General features: G+C 43.5%; 1 protein-coding gene across 2 annotated transcripts in view; it reads left to right on the top strand.

Annotated features, from left to right (window-relative positions):
* Nucleotides 1-15,055, top strand: part of PLCG2 (phospholipase C gamma 2) — a 104,897-nt gene that overhangs the window by 20,958 nt on the left and 68,884 nt on the right. For both annotated transcript variants that reach the window (XM_087729406.1, XM_087729407.1), the window contains exon 2: nt 1,602-1,832. In XM_087729406.1, the coding sequence (XP_087585532.1) occupies nt 1,637-1,832 (196 nt within the window). In that variant the 5' untranslated portion in view covers nt 1,602-1,636. The remainder of the gene's footprint in view (nt 1-1,601; nt 1,833-15,055) is intronic.

The following is a 15,055-nucleotide window of genomic DNA, read 5'->3' as shown; positions in this document are numbered from 1 at the left end:
CGGAAGGAGGGATCTCTGTAATGTAGCGAACCCTCCTTCCCCGGTAATGGCCTGCCCTGAAGTCCCCGCCGTATCTGCCCCTCCCTGTTACGACCGCAATACCCCGACCCTCTCCCGTGTCTCTGGTCCCCTCAACCACCCCTATGGCCCCCGCAATTCCCGGCAGGTCCTCCGAATCACACATACTCATACACTCCCCCAGACAGTCCCCACGTAATAGTTAAAAACACAAAATTTACAACAATATAATCATAAAAGTGGGACATTCATTCATCTCATACATACCTCATACATAGCCCATACAAAGAAAGAAGAAAAAGATGAAAGAAGAGGAAGAGTGAAAGCTAAAATAGTTGCGCAATTGATTAAAAAATTTTTTAAAGTGCGAGTTCAGTTTGTTGCCATCAGCTGTCCATCCACAGCCCAGACCAAAGTTTCCTTCTGGGGATAAACACCAGGAGTAATGATGGTAATAGTCAGAGCTAAGACAAACAGGAACATAGGGCCTAGGTCTATGGGTAAGGGAAGTCTGGTAAGCAAAGTCCGAGGCGGCAGGGAACCAGTGTTGGTAAAAAAGGCAGCCATGGGACCCAGTATTGTCGGAAGACGCTTCCATGGTCATGGGGCCAACATGACTATATGCCATGGTGCACGGAACGCTGTTACCTTCCCACTGAAGTGGTGCCTATTTATCTACTCTCATTTACATTCATTTGAACTGCTAGATGTGCTAGAGCAAGTAACGGGAGCTCACCCCATCGCAGAGCACTCAGGTCTCGAACCTGGGCTGCCAGCTGACAAGCTTTGCATCTTTTAACTGCGGAGCCATCACCCCCCCTCCCCCAGCACAGAGTAGAGGAAAATTAGAATGTTGGTTTTGATACAGTGCGATTTATTCCTGGATTGTGTTGGCTCTTTTAGCAGCTCTCTCACACTACTGACTCGCGTTTAGTTTGTTGTCGATAACCAGCCTTCTTCTGTTTCGCTCTAGACCAGGAGTCGGCTCTTTCATCTCTCTGCTGCGGCTCCCTGTTGCTCAAAATATGTGTCACAACTGCTAATGTACGACACCAACCAACACCCCCAGGAAGCCAACCCTGGATAAATCCAAGAAAAGAAAAGTTTCAAAAGAAAACAGAACCTTTAAATTCAAATTATGCTTGTTTTGTGGGAGCTCAGGAAATGGTCAGGCAAGGGAAGGATTTTTGTGGCTCCCGGTGTTTTCTTTTCTGTGGGAAATGGGTCGAAATGGCTCTTTGAGTGTTTAAGATTGCCGACCCCTGGGCTAGACGTTAATCAGCATTAGAATTGTTTTATGTTAGCCAGCAATTGGCTCACTTCTGCTTCTATAACAGCAAGGTGTTGGCATGTTTTTCTTTTCTATGGCAGCGAATTTGGATAAAACCTTTGGTTGCAGTAGTCCGGGACCAGAGGAGAACCTTTCAACCTTGACCTCAGGAGCGATTGGTTCACGCAAGACTAGTTTCACTTCTTGAAATTCTTTTGTCTTTTCAAGAGGAAACTACAGCAAAATCGTTTGTAACCCCAAAGGGCCAGGTTTAAAATAATCTCATCTCTCTTCCTCCCTGCTTCCCTTCCAGCCTTGTTCTGAAGATCGGCTCTCTTCAACCTGAAAATGTCCAGCCGAAGTATGGAGTACGGGCAGCTCCCTGAGTATGAGAAGAGTCAGATCAAAAGGACCTTGGAGCTGGGGACTGTGATGACTGTGTACAGCCTGAAGAAAAGTAATCCAGAGAGAAGAACAATTCAGGTCATTATGGAAACCAGGCAGGTGGCTTGGAGCAAAACGGCGGACAAGATAGAAGGATTTTGTGAGTATCTGCCTTCATGGCATCACTGTAAATATTGGAACTGATCATGTCAACTGCCGCGGGGAGTGCAAGGATTTATTGCTTTAATTTTTTTAATTCTCTATAAGAATCTGAACTACTAAGTAACAACCAAAGCAAATTGGCGGTACATAAGAGTCAAAGGAATTCAAGGTGGGCTGGACTTAGATCTCCTCTGGGTGCGAAAGGACTCATGACTGATGACGCGTTTGGTCATCGCCTATAGATTACTTGCAAGCATTCTTGGAAAGGATGAGAGGAAGACAATAGATGTTGCTACAGGTAGTCCTTGACTTATGACTGCAATGGAGACTGGAATCTCTGTAGTTAAGCAAGCAAGGCAATTGTTAAGTGAGCCATGCCCAATTTTACGAGCTTTTTTGCCACAGTTGATAAATGGATCATGCAGTCAGTAAGCAAATTTGGATTCTCCCCTTGACTTTACTTGTTAGAAGCTGGCTGGGGAAGTCACAAATAATGATCATATGGCACCAGGTACAAATACAACTGGCATGCATTTGCAATCTGTAAGTATATTTAAAATACACACTAGTTGCCAAGCGCCTAAATTTTGATCCTGTAACTGTGGAGATGCTGCATTAGTTATAAGCACAAGGATGAAGTTGTAAGTCACTTCTTTTCAGCGTTGTTTTAACGTTGAAGAGTCCCTAAACAAATAGTTGTAAGTCAAGGACTATCTGTACCATAGTCACCAGCCTCATGCTCCTAAACTACCTGTCCTTTAGCATAGAGGTATGGCTGCAGGTATACAGGGGCTCAGACGCTGAGCTTATCGATCAGAAAGGTTGGCAGTTTGGCGGTTTGAATCTCTAGCACCGGGTAACGGAGTGAGCTCCCATTATTTGTCCCAGCTTCTGCCAACCTAGCAGTTTGAAAGCATGTAAAAATGCAAGTAGAAAAATAGGGACCACCTTTGGTGGGAAGGTAACAGCGTTCCGTGCCCCTTCGGTGTTTAGTCATGCCGGCCACATGACCCCAGAGACGTCTTCGGACAGCGCTGGTTCTTCGGCTTTGAAACGGAGATGAGCACCGCCGCTTAGAGTCGGGAACGACTGGCACATGTGTGCAAGAGGAACCTTTACCTTATGGCTGTAGGTAGCAGGAAAATGAATTTCCCCCGAGATTACAGTTTACTTTAGTTTACAGTTTAGATGTGATTAGGTGTTTTAATGTACATCTGTTTCCAGAATTGACACTGCTGTGCATTTGTGGCTTTAATGACAGCCAAAGAAATTCTGTGTTCATGCTTCTCTAAATTACAGAGCACCTCTTCTGAATCAAATTGAAAAACATTGTGCAACACTAATAAATAATAGTCTGGTCATGTTAATGAGATAACCCATGTGTAATGAAAAAACAATGGCTTAATGCACTGGTTCAGTTCAGCTATTGCATCATATCATGGTTAAGTACCGTATTTCCCTGAAAATAAGACAGGATCTTATTTTCTTTTGACCCCCGAAATAAGCACTTGGCCTTATTTTCCGGGAGGTCTTATTATTTTTGAGGTGCAGGAGGTGGCGAGCTTGGTGACCTCATGGCTGCTGCTGTGTTGCAATATTTTCCAAGAGGGCTTATTTTAGCGCATGGGCTCAAAGCCCGATTGGGCTTATTATCCAGGGATGTCTTATTTTTGGGGAAACAGGATAAGCTTATTTAGGGTTTGCGAAAGCATTAAGTGTCTCCAAAATTACATATCCTGGCTGATTGTAATTTACTTAGTCAAACGGTGCACTTTAAATGTGGAATATAAACTATAGTATAGTTATAGTATAATATAGTTTACTTGCGGCATCTGAATGGAACGGTCTCATTGTTTCGCTTGTTCCTAAGATACGTTTGCCATGTTTTGAGGCTACACTAGTCTTAACAAAAGCAATTGTGCATTTGCTAAACATATGTAGTAGTGAGGTGTACCAAATAAAGTTGTCATTTTATTGTTTTGGCATTTGATGCAGCCCATAGTTAATCTCCATAAAGAAGAGCCTGTGATGTTAAAGCTTCCTTTAATTGGTGAGAATAATTATTAATCAGTGGCTGTACATGTAAAACATAATTTAGCATGCATGGCTTGGTCCATCTACTACATAAACTGGAAGGAACTTCTCTTTTCACAATTACTAGCACAGTTGTTAATATCTCAAAATAAGACCAGAATATAGTCACATCGATAAGATATTCATCATGTCTGTACAAATGCTTCGAAATCAGATGACATTTATATGTTGCTCGTTTGCTTATCCGTCCATCCATCCATCTATCCATTATTCCATCATTCCATTATTCCATCCATTATTCCACCCTTCCATCCCATTCAATATTTAACCTGCCACAATAGCTTAAAATCATGTTAATTGGACACTAGAAGTTATATCCAGTGTGTTTTCATGAGTGGTCCTTGATGGGCTCTGAGTTTGATTGTTTCTTGCAGACTTTTCATTACCCAAACTAGGTAACATTATCGGTAACACTGGTAACCCTGATGATACTACCTAGTTTGCAATGAAATGTCGGCAAGAAAACAACCAAGCTCAGAGAGCACCAAGGACTCCTCATGTCAACCCTGAGCTACAAATATTCTCCTTTAATAGTGCGTGTTTTAAAATGGTAGCTAAAGAATTAAGTTTTATAGGTAGTCCTTGGCTTATTTCCATTCAGTGACCATTCTTGAGCCGCGGTGATGGCTGCCTGCAATTTGGCAGTTCAAATCTCACCAGGATCAAGGTTGACTAAGCCTTCCATCCTTCCAGGGTGGGTAAAATGAGGACCCAGATTGTTGGGGGGCAATAGGCTGACTCTGTAAACTGCTTAACCCGCCCGAATGGTATGAATGTTGTGTTTTAATTTTGTACTGTCTTATATGTAAAAGTATGTTTTCCCCCCTCCTTTGGATTGTGAGCCGCCCTGAGTCCCCCCAGGGAAAAGGGCGGCATACAAATAAACATAAATACAAATACAAATACAAATACAAAAAATAGAGAGGGCTGTAAAAGCACTGTAAAGCGGTATATAAGTCCAAGTGCTATTGCTATTCCTCCCTCTCTCCCATCCATCCATCCATCCATCCATCCATCCATGACGTGCAGTGGTTAGAAGGCAGTATTGCAGGTTAACTCTGCCCACTGCCAAGAGTTCGATCCTCACTGGCTCAAGGTTGACCCAGCCTTCCATCTTTCCGAGGTGGATAAAATGAGGACCCAGATTATTGGGGGCAATAAGCTGACTCTGTAAAACCGCTTAGACAGGCCTGTAAAAACACTGTAAAGCGGTATATAAGTCTAAGTGCTGTTGCTATGGCTATTCAGAATTACAGCGATGCTGTAAACATATGAACATGTGACCGATCCTTGAAGTTTTGGCCATTGCAATATATAAACTGGGCACGCAGGTGTCAGGCTCATGATTATGGCATCACAGAGAGCCGTGGTTATAGGATCACCATTGTGAATTTCCTTGCTGGCCTGCAACAAGGAAAGTCAGTGGGGAAGCCTGCAGGAAAGTTCACAAGGGGATCTGGTAGGTACCTCTCATTCTTCCGTGTTCGTGCTCTGCTATCCACTTACTAGCCTGTCCATGTTTGCGTGGCACTATGCCCAACACCCCATGGCCTTCCTGTACTTGTACTGTCCTTCCTCGGGTTATCCTAAACCATATGCAACCTGCACAGGGCCTCTTCTGTCCTTACGAAGCCCCCTTGTGCTCCTTAACTGGTTAACAAAGCCCCCTTGTGCTCCTTAACTCCTTAACTTCCATTTCTCATTTCATAACCAGTGCATCTTGGGGTTATGACAGTAACCAAGACTGCTGGGATTAATGTCGCTAAGCAATGTGGTCCCCAGGACTTTGCACTTTCAAGACTTGCTTAGCGATGGCAATTCTTGTCTTGACGGCAGTCATAACCTGAGGACTACCTCTACCAATGTTACCATTTCTAAATGAATTGATTTCTTTCTGATTCAAGAAGAATCAAGTGGAATTTAAGTGGATCTCAAAGAGTGGATTTCAAACTGAACCAGATTTTTTTTCATCAGCATGCAGGAAGGTAGAATTATCTTGGTTTCATGCGTGACTGCAGTTTAAAATAACTTTTTAAGACGTGCTAATGTATTAGTAGGAACGAAATTCCCTTTGCAAATGGGCTTACATTCATTCTTTAAAAATTGCAGTCTTGAAGCTTGTCTCTCTCTGTGTGTGCGTGGTTGTGTGTATGTGCATATATACCCTGTTTCCCCGAAAATAAGACCTCCCTGGATAATAAACACAATCGGGCGTTTGAGCACATGCACTAAAATAAGCCCTCCCCCAAAATATTGCAACACAGCAGCAGCCATAAGGTGGCCATGCTGGCTGCCTCCTGCACCTCAAAATAATAAGACCTCCTTGAAAATAAGGCTAATCACTTATTTCGGGGGTCAAAATAAAATAAGACCCTGTCTTATTTTTGGAGAAACATGGTGTGTGTGTGTATGTGTGTGTGTATGTATGTGTGTATGTATGTATGTATATATGTATGTATGTATGCATATCTATTTATATATGTTTGTGTGTGTGTGTTTCTGTGTGTGTGTATGTATGCATGTACGTATATATAAATAAATGTGTTTGTGTGTGTAACATTTTTATTGCTGATTTGGAAATGTATTTTTTGCTTTTGTTTTTGTGAGTTTTTGTAGAATGCTTGTGGGAAACTACATGGGTTTTACATTTTTATCCCACGTTATTTATCAGTGTAAAGGTATTCAAAATTGTTGGCTTACAATTAGGTAACTTCAAATCATTAGGAGTAAAAGCTGAAACTAATTACAGTAAGCATTGTGGTTGAAAACTTTGCAGTTTTCATAGTGAAAGCAGCATGTTACAAATTGTACACTGTACAAATCAGAATGAAACCGTCTGCTAGGAAAAAAAAATCACATCGAGGTCTAATAAAAATTCAATACACCTTTGGATAGGTGTCAGTAGAAAAAGAGAGCTTTATAACACAGCAGGGACGTGTAATGTATAAAACATGTAAAATTCTGTTCTTGTTTTGCAACTGTGTAAAATGATGATGTTAGTTGTGAAGTTGTGTCCGCCCCATCGCGACCCATGGACAACGTTCCTCCAGGCCTTCCTGTCCTCTACCATCCTCTGGAGTCAAATTAAACTCATGGCTACTGCTTTAGTGACTCTGTCCAGTCACCTCATTCTCTGTCATCCCCTTCTTTTGCCCTCAATCTTTCCCAGCATGAGGCTCTTCTCCAGGGAGTCCTTCCTTCTCCTTAGGTGGGCAAAGTCTTTGAGTTTCCTCTTCAGGATCTGGCCTTCTAAAGAGCAGTCAGGGTTGATCTCCTCTAGGACTGACTGGTTGGATTGCCTTGCAGTCCAAGGGACTCGCAGGAGTCTTCTCCAGCACCAAAGGCCTCCATTCTTTGATGCTCAGCCTTTCTTATGATCCAACTTTCACAGCCATCCATTGCAACTGGGAAAACCAGAGCCTTGACTGTACACACTTTTTTTGGCAGGGTGTGTAAAATAATTAAATTTAAATAGATAAAAAATCCTGTTTATATTTATATAACGGGCATTCCATTTAATGGAAAATTCCTTCTATTTTATTATTCTTCAGTTGATAACTTTAGGATGTGTGGACCTCAACTCCCAGAATTCTCGAGCCTATTCTGAATGTTCACAAGTCCAAATCTTAAGAGTTGGCAACTTTGAGAAACATCATTACCTGAAAGCTCTTTGAGTTATAATTTATGTTATAATTTATTAGAACAAAACGGGTTCAGTTTGTACTATTGCTTTACTGCTGGTTGATGTTGTTTTGATTTTTTTTTTGTAACCTGATTTTTCTGCATGATCTGACCTTTGATTGAAACAAACTACTTAAAGCCACTTGAACTAATTGATTCTTATTCCCAAGGAACAGGGCATAGCGTTGCAGCCTGGATTACTTCTAGATGTTTGATCTCTTTCAGAGCCGATGTCCCAAGCCCTAGCATTTTGGAAAATGTGCAAAACATCTACCATTCCAGTTTGTGGTTTTTGCCTTCCTGCCACAAATATAGAGTTGGATCATGGCCCCCCTTTTCCCCCTTTAAAGCAGACTGTTAACTGGTTCACTGCAAATTTTAGCTTGTCTTTTTTATCCAATCCAAAATGTAACTTGTGTGTGTGTGTGTATATATATATGTATGTATGTATGTATGTATATACATACATACATACATACATACATACATACATACATACATACATACATATATATATATATATATATATATATATATATATATATATATACACACACACACACATGGCTCTGTGTGTGTGTGTGTGTATGTGTTCCAGCATAACTCTGAAATGCCTCGAGCAATTTCCACCAAACTTGGTACACAGATGACTTACACTCTGGAAACAAATACTGTGGGTGTAAGATACCCCTAATACCCTCGTTGTGTGTGTTGTGTTAAGATGCACCCTGTTGTGCCTTAAAATGGCTTCTAATGTACTGCCGTAAAATGGCTTCTACTGCACGGTGCAGTGGAGTTGCTAAGGTAATGGCTTCACAGTACTCCACAAGGGGGTTCCCTCTGCTAAGGGGGAAAATCCAACATTAAAAATTACATTTCCTCCAGACATCCCCCCCCCAATAAATAAATACCCAGGCAACGCCGAGTTATCAGCTAGTAGTTCATAAAACTGTTTAAGACAAATATCTTTTGTGGGTGATCCGTTCTGAACATACCGCAGGACTCGTGCCTATAATCCTGAATTTTGCAACATAAAAGAAAATGGTGATGGTGAATTTATTCTTTGGTTTTAAAAGAAGTTACTTGGTTTCCTCTAAGGATAGTTAAGAATACATTATACTGCTTTTCAGCATGTCGAAAACATTACGGCTTACTGAATAAACTTGTATATTATTCCCTTTCCTCTTTGTCTTAAGATGCAAGATTTTACATCTAAGCTGCTTATAAATTTGCTTAGAATTTCTGAGTCTAACTTCTACCGTGTTTCTCCGAAAATAAGACAGGGTCTTAGTTTCTTTTGACCCCCTCAAAATAAACGTTTGGCCTTATTTTCGGAGAGATCTTATTACTTTTGAGGTGCAGGAGGCGGTGAGCACCTCATGGCTGCTGTTGTGTTGCAAAATTTTCGGGGAGGGCTTATTTTCAGGGAAACAGAGTATTTTTACAGTTTCATTTTCCCCGCTCCTATGTAAGCATTTTTGATGAATCTAGGGTCTGGTTATTACTGGAGCTGATATAACAGAGCCCTTTGTAATGCAATTCTGAAATGCAGAATTATTAGGCAGTCTTATGGTCTTGCAGTGTCATGGCTAATTTGTATTACCGTAACACTGAAAATGTGAGACAGATGAAAATTGAGATAAGGAAGGTAGGACGTTCCTTTGAAAACTTGTTAGTTATGCACCAGGTTTTGCACAAGAAACTCATCTTTTGCACACCTCTGAAGGCAGGTATCTGAGCATGTGAGAACTCCCTTTACTGCTTTCCTGGTAAGGATCCTTGGTGCTCTCTGAGTTTGGTTGTTTGATATCAGATGTTTCATTATCCAACTAGATAACATCATCAGTGCTACGGTAGTAGGGAGTGGGGTTTTTTTCTGTTTATATATAATAGGTTGCCCTATCAGTGTTGGTGGGAGTGTGGTTTTCTCCTTGGTAGTTCCTTGATTAAGGTTTTGGTTTCTGATTGATTGGCTGATATTAGTCCCTCACCAGCACTGAGAATGTTACTTAGCTGGATAATGAAATGTCTACAAGAAAGCCACCACACTCAGAGAGCACTAAGGACTCTATAGCTCATCCCTGAGCTACAGATATTCTTCTCCATCGGTCTTTTCTCAATGTCTGTGATTATGCCACTAATAAGGTAATAGTTTCCCCACACATGTGTGCTAGTTGTTTTTGGCTATAGGGGGCGGTGCTCATCTCCATTTCAAAGCTGAAGAGCCAGCGCTGTCCGAAGATGTCTCCGTGGTCATGTGGCCGGCATGACTAAACGCCAAAGGCTCATGGAACGCTGTTACCTTCCCACCAAAGGTGGTCCCTATTTTTCTACTTGCATTTTAAGAGCCGAGGTGGCGCAGTGGTTAAATGCAGCACTGCAGGCTACTTCAGCTGACTGCAGTTCTGCAGTTCGGCTGTTCAAATCTCACCGGCTCAGGGTTGACTCAGCCTTCCATCCTTCCGAGGTGGGTAAAATGAGGACCCGGATTGTTGTTGCGGGCAATATGCTGACTCTGTAAACCGCTTAGAGAGGCTGAAAGCCCTATGAAGCGGTATATAAGTCTAACCGCTATTGCAATTGCTATTGCTATTTTTTATGTGCTTTCGAACTGCTAGGTTGGCAGAAGCTGGGACAAGTAACGGGAGCTCACTTGATTACGCGGTGCTAGGGATTCGAACCAACAAACTGCCAATCTTTCTGATCGACAAGCTCAACGTCTTAGCCACTGAGCCACCGTGACCTTTTACATAATAGATACTAATATATACCCAACATTAACTATGTAGGGATTTGTCAATGCAAGGAATGACTTTACTCTCACCACCAAAGTCACAGACCACCGTAGTTCTACTGAGTAAACATCTGTATCACCAGTGAGTAAAGATGAGAAATGGAAGTCCTCCAGTAGTTTCTATAAATCTCAGGGCCTCCAAAGCTATTCCCTTTTTGACAACACAAGAGGAAGAAGAAGATGGCATGGCAAAATACCAAAAGTAGCAACCTTGGGAGCAAGAGGTCCTGTCCAGATCCAGATATTGCTGGGTCTGGAGGAAAGAAGAGAGCCTTTCTTTAAACATGAAAGGGAAGATCAAAGGCGAGCAAAGGAAGCCAAAATTACATGCTCATCGAAGCCACAGCTCTTAGGTGCCTGGCATAGGAAAGCAAAAGGGACACGGTGGCTCAGTGGCTAAGATGCTGAGCTTGTCGATCAGAAAGGTTGGCAGTTTGGCGGTTCGAATCCCTAGTGCCACTTAACAGAGTGAGCTCCCGCTACTTGTCCCAGCTTCTGCCAACCTAGCAGTTCAAAAGCATGTAAAAATGCTAGTAGAAAAAATAGGAACCACCTTTGGTGGGAAGGTTACAGCGTTCCGTGCATCTTCAGCATTTCATCATGCCGGCCACATGACCATGGAGACGTTTTCGGACAGCGCTGGTGCTGGAAATGGAGATGAGCACCAGCCCCTAGAATCGGGAATGACTAGCACATATATGTGAGGGGAACCTTTATCTTTACTATAGGACAACATGTGGACAGTTCACAACCAGTTAAAGCCTGCTGAGATAACTCAAGAGTCAGGATGTGGAAGCAGGAATGAGAAGAACCTTTTTATTCATTATTATACTAACAAAGGGGTGGGGGAAAGCTTGTGAGATTGGGAAAGCTTTCCTTGAGTAGTCTTTAAAATGGAGTAGTCCTTATATTGGAGAAATCCCAAAGGTGCTTTTTAAGGAGGCAACTGGACTTCCTTGGGGTTTTTTTTGAAGACGTTTTGCTTCTCATTCAAGAAGCTTCTTCAACAAAAAAGTCCAGTTGCTTCCTGAAAAAGCACCTTTGGGACAACCATGACCTGGATGACTCAGAATCTCTACAGACTTTTAGCCATATTGGAGAAACAGTAGTTAACTTGGATTATTTACCTTACTCTAGGCCAGTGTTTCTCAACTTTGGCAACTTGAAGATGTCCGGACTTCAACTCCCAGAATTCCCCAGCCAGCATTCTGGAGTTGAAGTCCAGACATCTTCAAGTTGCTAAGGTTGAGAAACACTGCTCTAGGCTGCTGTTTTCGTGTGCAAAAATTGCATGCAAAAAAAAAAGCAATCCCTCAAGCTTCATATATCCCGTCACACGATTCTCATCGTGGATTCTTTACCAAACAATCAAATGATTTAACACTGGAATATTCAAAGTGTTCCAAGTCTTACTGATCTCCCAGTGGCTGAGAGAAAGTGGTTCATCATCCTCTAGTAAGGAAGGAAATGTGGCTATTCTCGTCATCTTCCCTCTCGTTGGAAGATGGTGTGTACCTTGCTTATAATCTTGTAAATAAAAAAAAAATACAATAGCAGAGTTGGAAGGGACCTTGGAGGTCTTCTAGTCCAACCCCCTGCCTAGGCAGGAAACCCTATACCATTTCAGACAAATGGCTATCCCACATCTTCTTAAAGACTTCTAGTGTTGGGGCATTCACGACTTCTGGAGGCAACTTCTGTTCCACTGATTAATTCTTCTAACTGTTAGGAAATTTCTCCTCAGTTCTAAGTTGCTTCTCTCCTTAATTAGTTTCCATCCATTGCTTCTTGTTCTGCCCTCAGGTGCTTTGGAGAATAGTTTGACTCCCTCTTCTTTGTGGTAACCCCTGAGATACTGGAACACTGCTATCATGTCTCCCCTAGTTCTTCTTTCTATTAAACTAGACATACTCAGTTCCTGCAACCGTTCTTCATATGTTTTAGTCTCTTCCCCATATCATCTTTGTTGCTCTTCTCTGCACTCTTTCTAGAGTTTCCACATCTTTTTTACATCGTGGCAACCAAAACTGGATGCAGTATTAATGTGACTTTGGTTGTTAGAAACTAGCTGGGAAGGACTTAAATGGCCACTATATGACCCTGGGATGCTGCAACCATTTTAAATGCATGTCACTTGCCAAGTGCCCGAATTGAGACCCTACAACATGATGGCAAACCTATGGCACGCATGCCACACGTGGCATGCAAAGCCCTCTCTGCGGGCACACCAGCTGTTGCCCCAGCCCAGCTCCACTGTGGATCTGCACATGCCTTTGCCGGCCAGCTGGTTTTCAGGTCTCTGCCGCACAGACATGGGAGGGGAGGGGCGCATGTGGGGGATGCATGGGGGAGCATGTGCGGGGGTCACTAGCATTGCATTTTGGGTGTGTGTCTGTGTACATCCCCCCGTGCTCCGTTTTGGGCCTGGAAGGCCTGCACCAACCTGAAAGCCAAAAATGGGTAGGGCGGGCGGGGCCAGAAGTGGGGTCCTACCGGTTCTGACCGGTTTGGCCGAGTAGGTAGTAACTCGACCTGCCATGCCCCCAAACTGGTTCTCTCCTATGGCGTGTTGCTGAGCGAACCGGCAGCCGGAATCCACCCCTGGGCAGGGCGCGTGCGTGGGGATGTGCGCACATGCACTGGGATAGGCACATATGCGCTGTGGTGCAGGGTGCATGCGTGGAGGGGCACTTGCATTGCATTTGGGACTTGCTTGCACTGGTGCATGCTCTTTGGGCACTTGGCACGAAAATGGTTAGCCATCACTGGTGATACGGCTTCCTGTTTGATCAGGGGGTTGGACTAGAAAACCTCCAAGGTCCCTTCCAGCTCTGTTATTCGGATGGATTGACTTGTTGTGAAGTCCACGCCAGGCCTCTTAGCATAAAGGCAACCTTCGGTGCTCCTTGTCTTTCCCCAAGGAAAGGTTCACACTAAAACCCTAGCCATGTGCAATTTCACATCCTCCCTCCACTTGCTGTGCTCCCGAGAGGGAGAAAGTGGATTTCCTTTTCCTGCACTATCACTGAACTGTCACTTCTGCCTTCATGTGTGATTCGCGACAGTGCAAACCTAACCTCCATTAGATTCACGGACACTTCCTCTTTGGTGAGGAGCAGCAACACTGCAAATGTCATTTTATCTCTTTGCTCTGTTAAGAGTTGTAACTTCGGGTTCGATCGGCTAGAAAGGCCGCCAATTTGCGAGAGTCTGTATCCCCCGGACGCTGCGTTTTACGCACCCCCCCCCAAAGAAACCTAACCTCCATTAGATTCACGGACACTTCCTCTTTGGTGAGGAGCAGCAACACTGCAAATGTCATTTTATCTCTTTGCTCTGTTAAGAGTTGTAACTTCGGGTTCGATCGGCTAGAAAGGCCGCCAATTTGCGAGAGTCTGTATCCCCCGGACGCTGCGTTTTACGCACCCCCCCCCAAAGAAAACAGCCTTAAAAATACATCCTGAACGAAAAGCCATTTCGAAGAGAATCACAGCTTTCCCTGTTCATATAATCCAGGCTGCCATTTTTTCTTTCTTTCAGTTGTTCTTGTCTGCAGTGTCATTCATTGCTTAAAGCTAACTTCCTGACCCGTGTGTGTGTGTGTGTGTGTGTGTGTGTGTGTGTGTGTTTGTTCCCCACCCATCTTGGTTTTTGTTTTGTTTTTTGCTCCATCTCTTTGGAAATAAGCCATGCAAACAGCTGTTGCTCCAGCTGCCTATTTTACTGGGTGCTCTTCAGATGGTTTAAAGTTTAAATATAGTCCGTCCCTCTGCAAAAGTGAACGTTATTTGCTCTAAGCTGACATAATGCAAAACGTCCATTTCCTCTTTTTCCCCCACACGGCAGCCCTGCAGGGGCCCTCAAACATAACTCAGTACTTGCTGTTCCTACAACATCATAAGGCAAGTTGTTAATCCACCGGTTTATTGTTCTCGCGGTCAGGAAATTTCTCCTTAGTTCTAGGTTTAAAGTCTGTAGAGATTCTCAGTCATCCAGGTAGGTCATGATTGTCCCAAAGGTGCTTTTTCAGGAGGCAACTGGACGTCCTTGTTATTTTTTTCTTTTGAAGAGGTTTTGCTTCTCATCCAAGAAGCTTCTTCAGCTTTGAAGGGATAGTGGGGAATGGAAGGATTTTTATTCCTTGCAGACAGCAAGAAATCTGCATCCTTTTTTAGAGGGTCGTTGAAGCACTTGGAGGTTTTTTTCTGTGTCCTCGGGGTCACTTGAGTAGTGCAAATGGTTCCTGTAGTCTGCAATTTTTGCAGTTCTGGGTTGCTTCTCTCCTTGATTAGTTTCCATCCGTTGCTGTTGTGGCCCGCCAGTGGCCAGTGGAGCTGGCAGCAGATTCGGACAGTGAGGAGGTTGGGGAGGAACCTGGGCCAGTCCTGGAGTCTGAGGGCTCTGTGTCGGAGGCAGAGAGGGGGCCAGAATTGTATGCCAGTTATCAGCTGCCTTCGGAGTCAGACATCAGTGAGGCAGATGAACAGCTGGAGCCTGTTCCCAGTGTGCACATGCACAGAGTTGCCAGACAAAGGGAACAGCTAAAGAGTAGGGGTCGACTTGGAAGTAAGGCCACATGTGGATGATGAATGGCCCCTCCCAGAGGAAATAAAAGAGGAGCGAAAGGGAAGTGGAGTTTGCAGGAGACAATT

Source organism: Thamnophis sirtalis, unplaced genomic scaffold (assembly GCF_051295495.1).
Source record: "Thamnophis sirtalis isolate CommonGarterSnake01/CBP01778 unplaced genomic scaffold, rThaSir2_p1.2 scaffold_14, whole genome shotgun sequence".
In the NCBI taxonomy this organism is placed as follows: domain Eukaryota; kingdom Metazoa; phylum Chordata; class Lepidosauria; order Squamata; family Natricidae; genus Thamnophis; species Thamnophis sirtalis.
The sequence above is the reverse complement of the archived record's forward strand: the minus strand, read 5'-3'. Positions and strand labels throughout refer to the sequence as shown.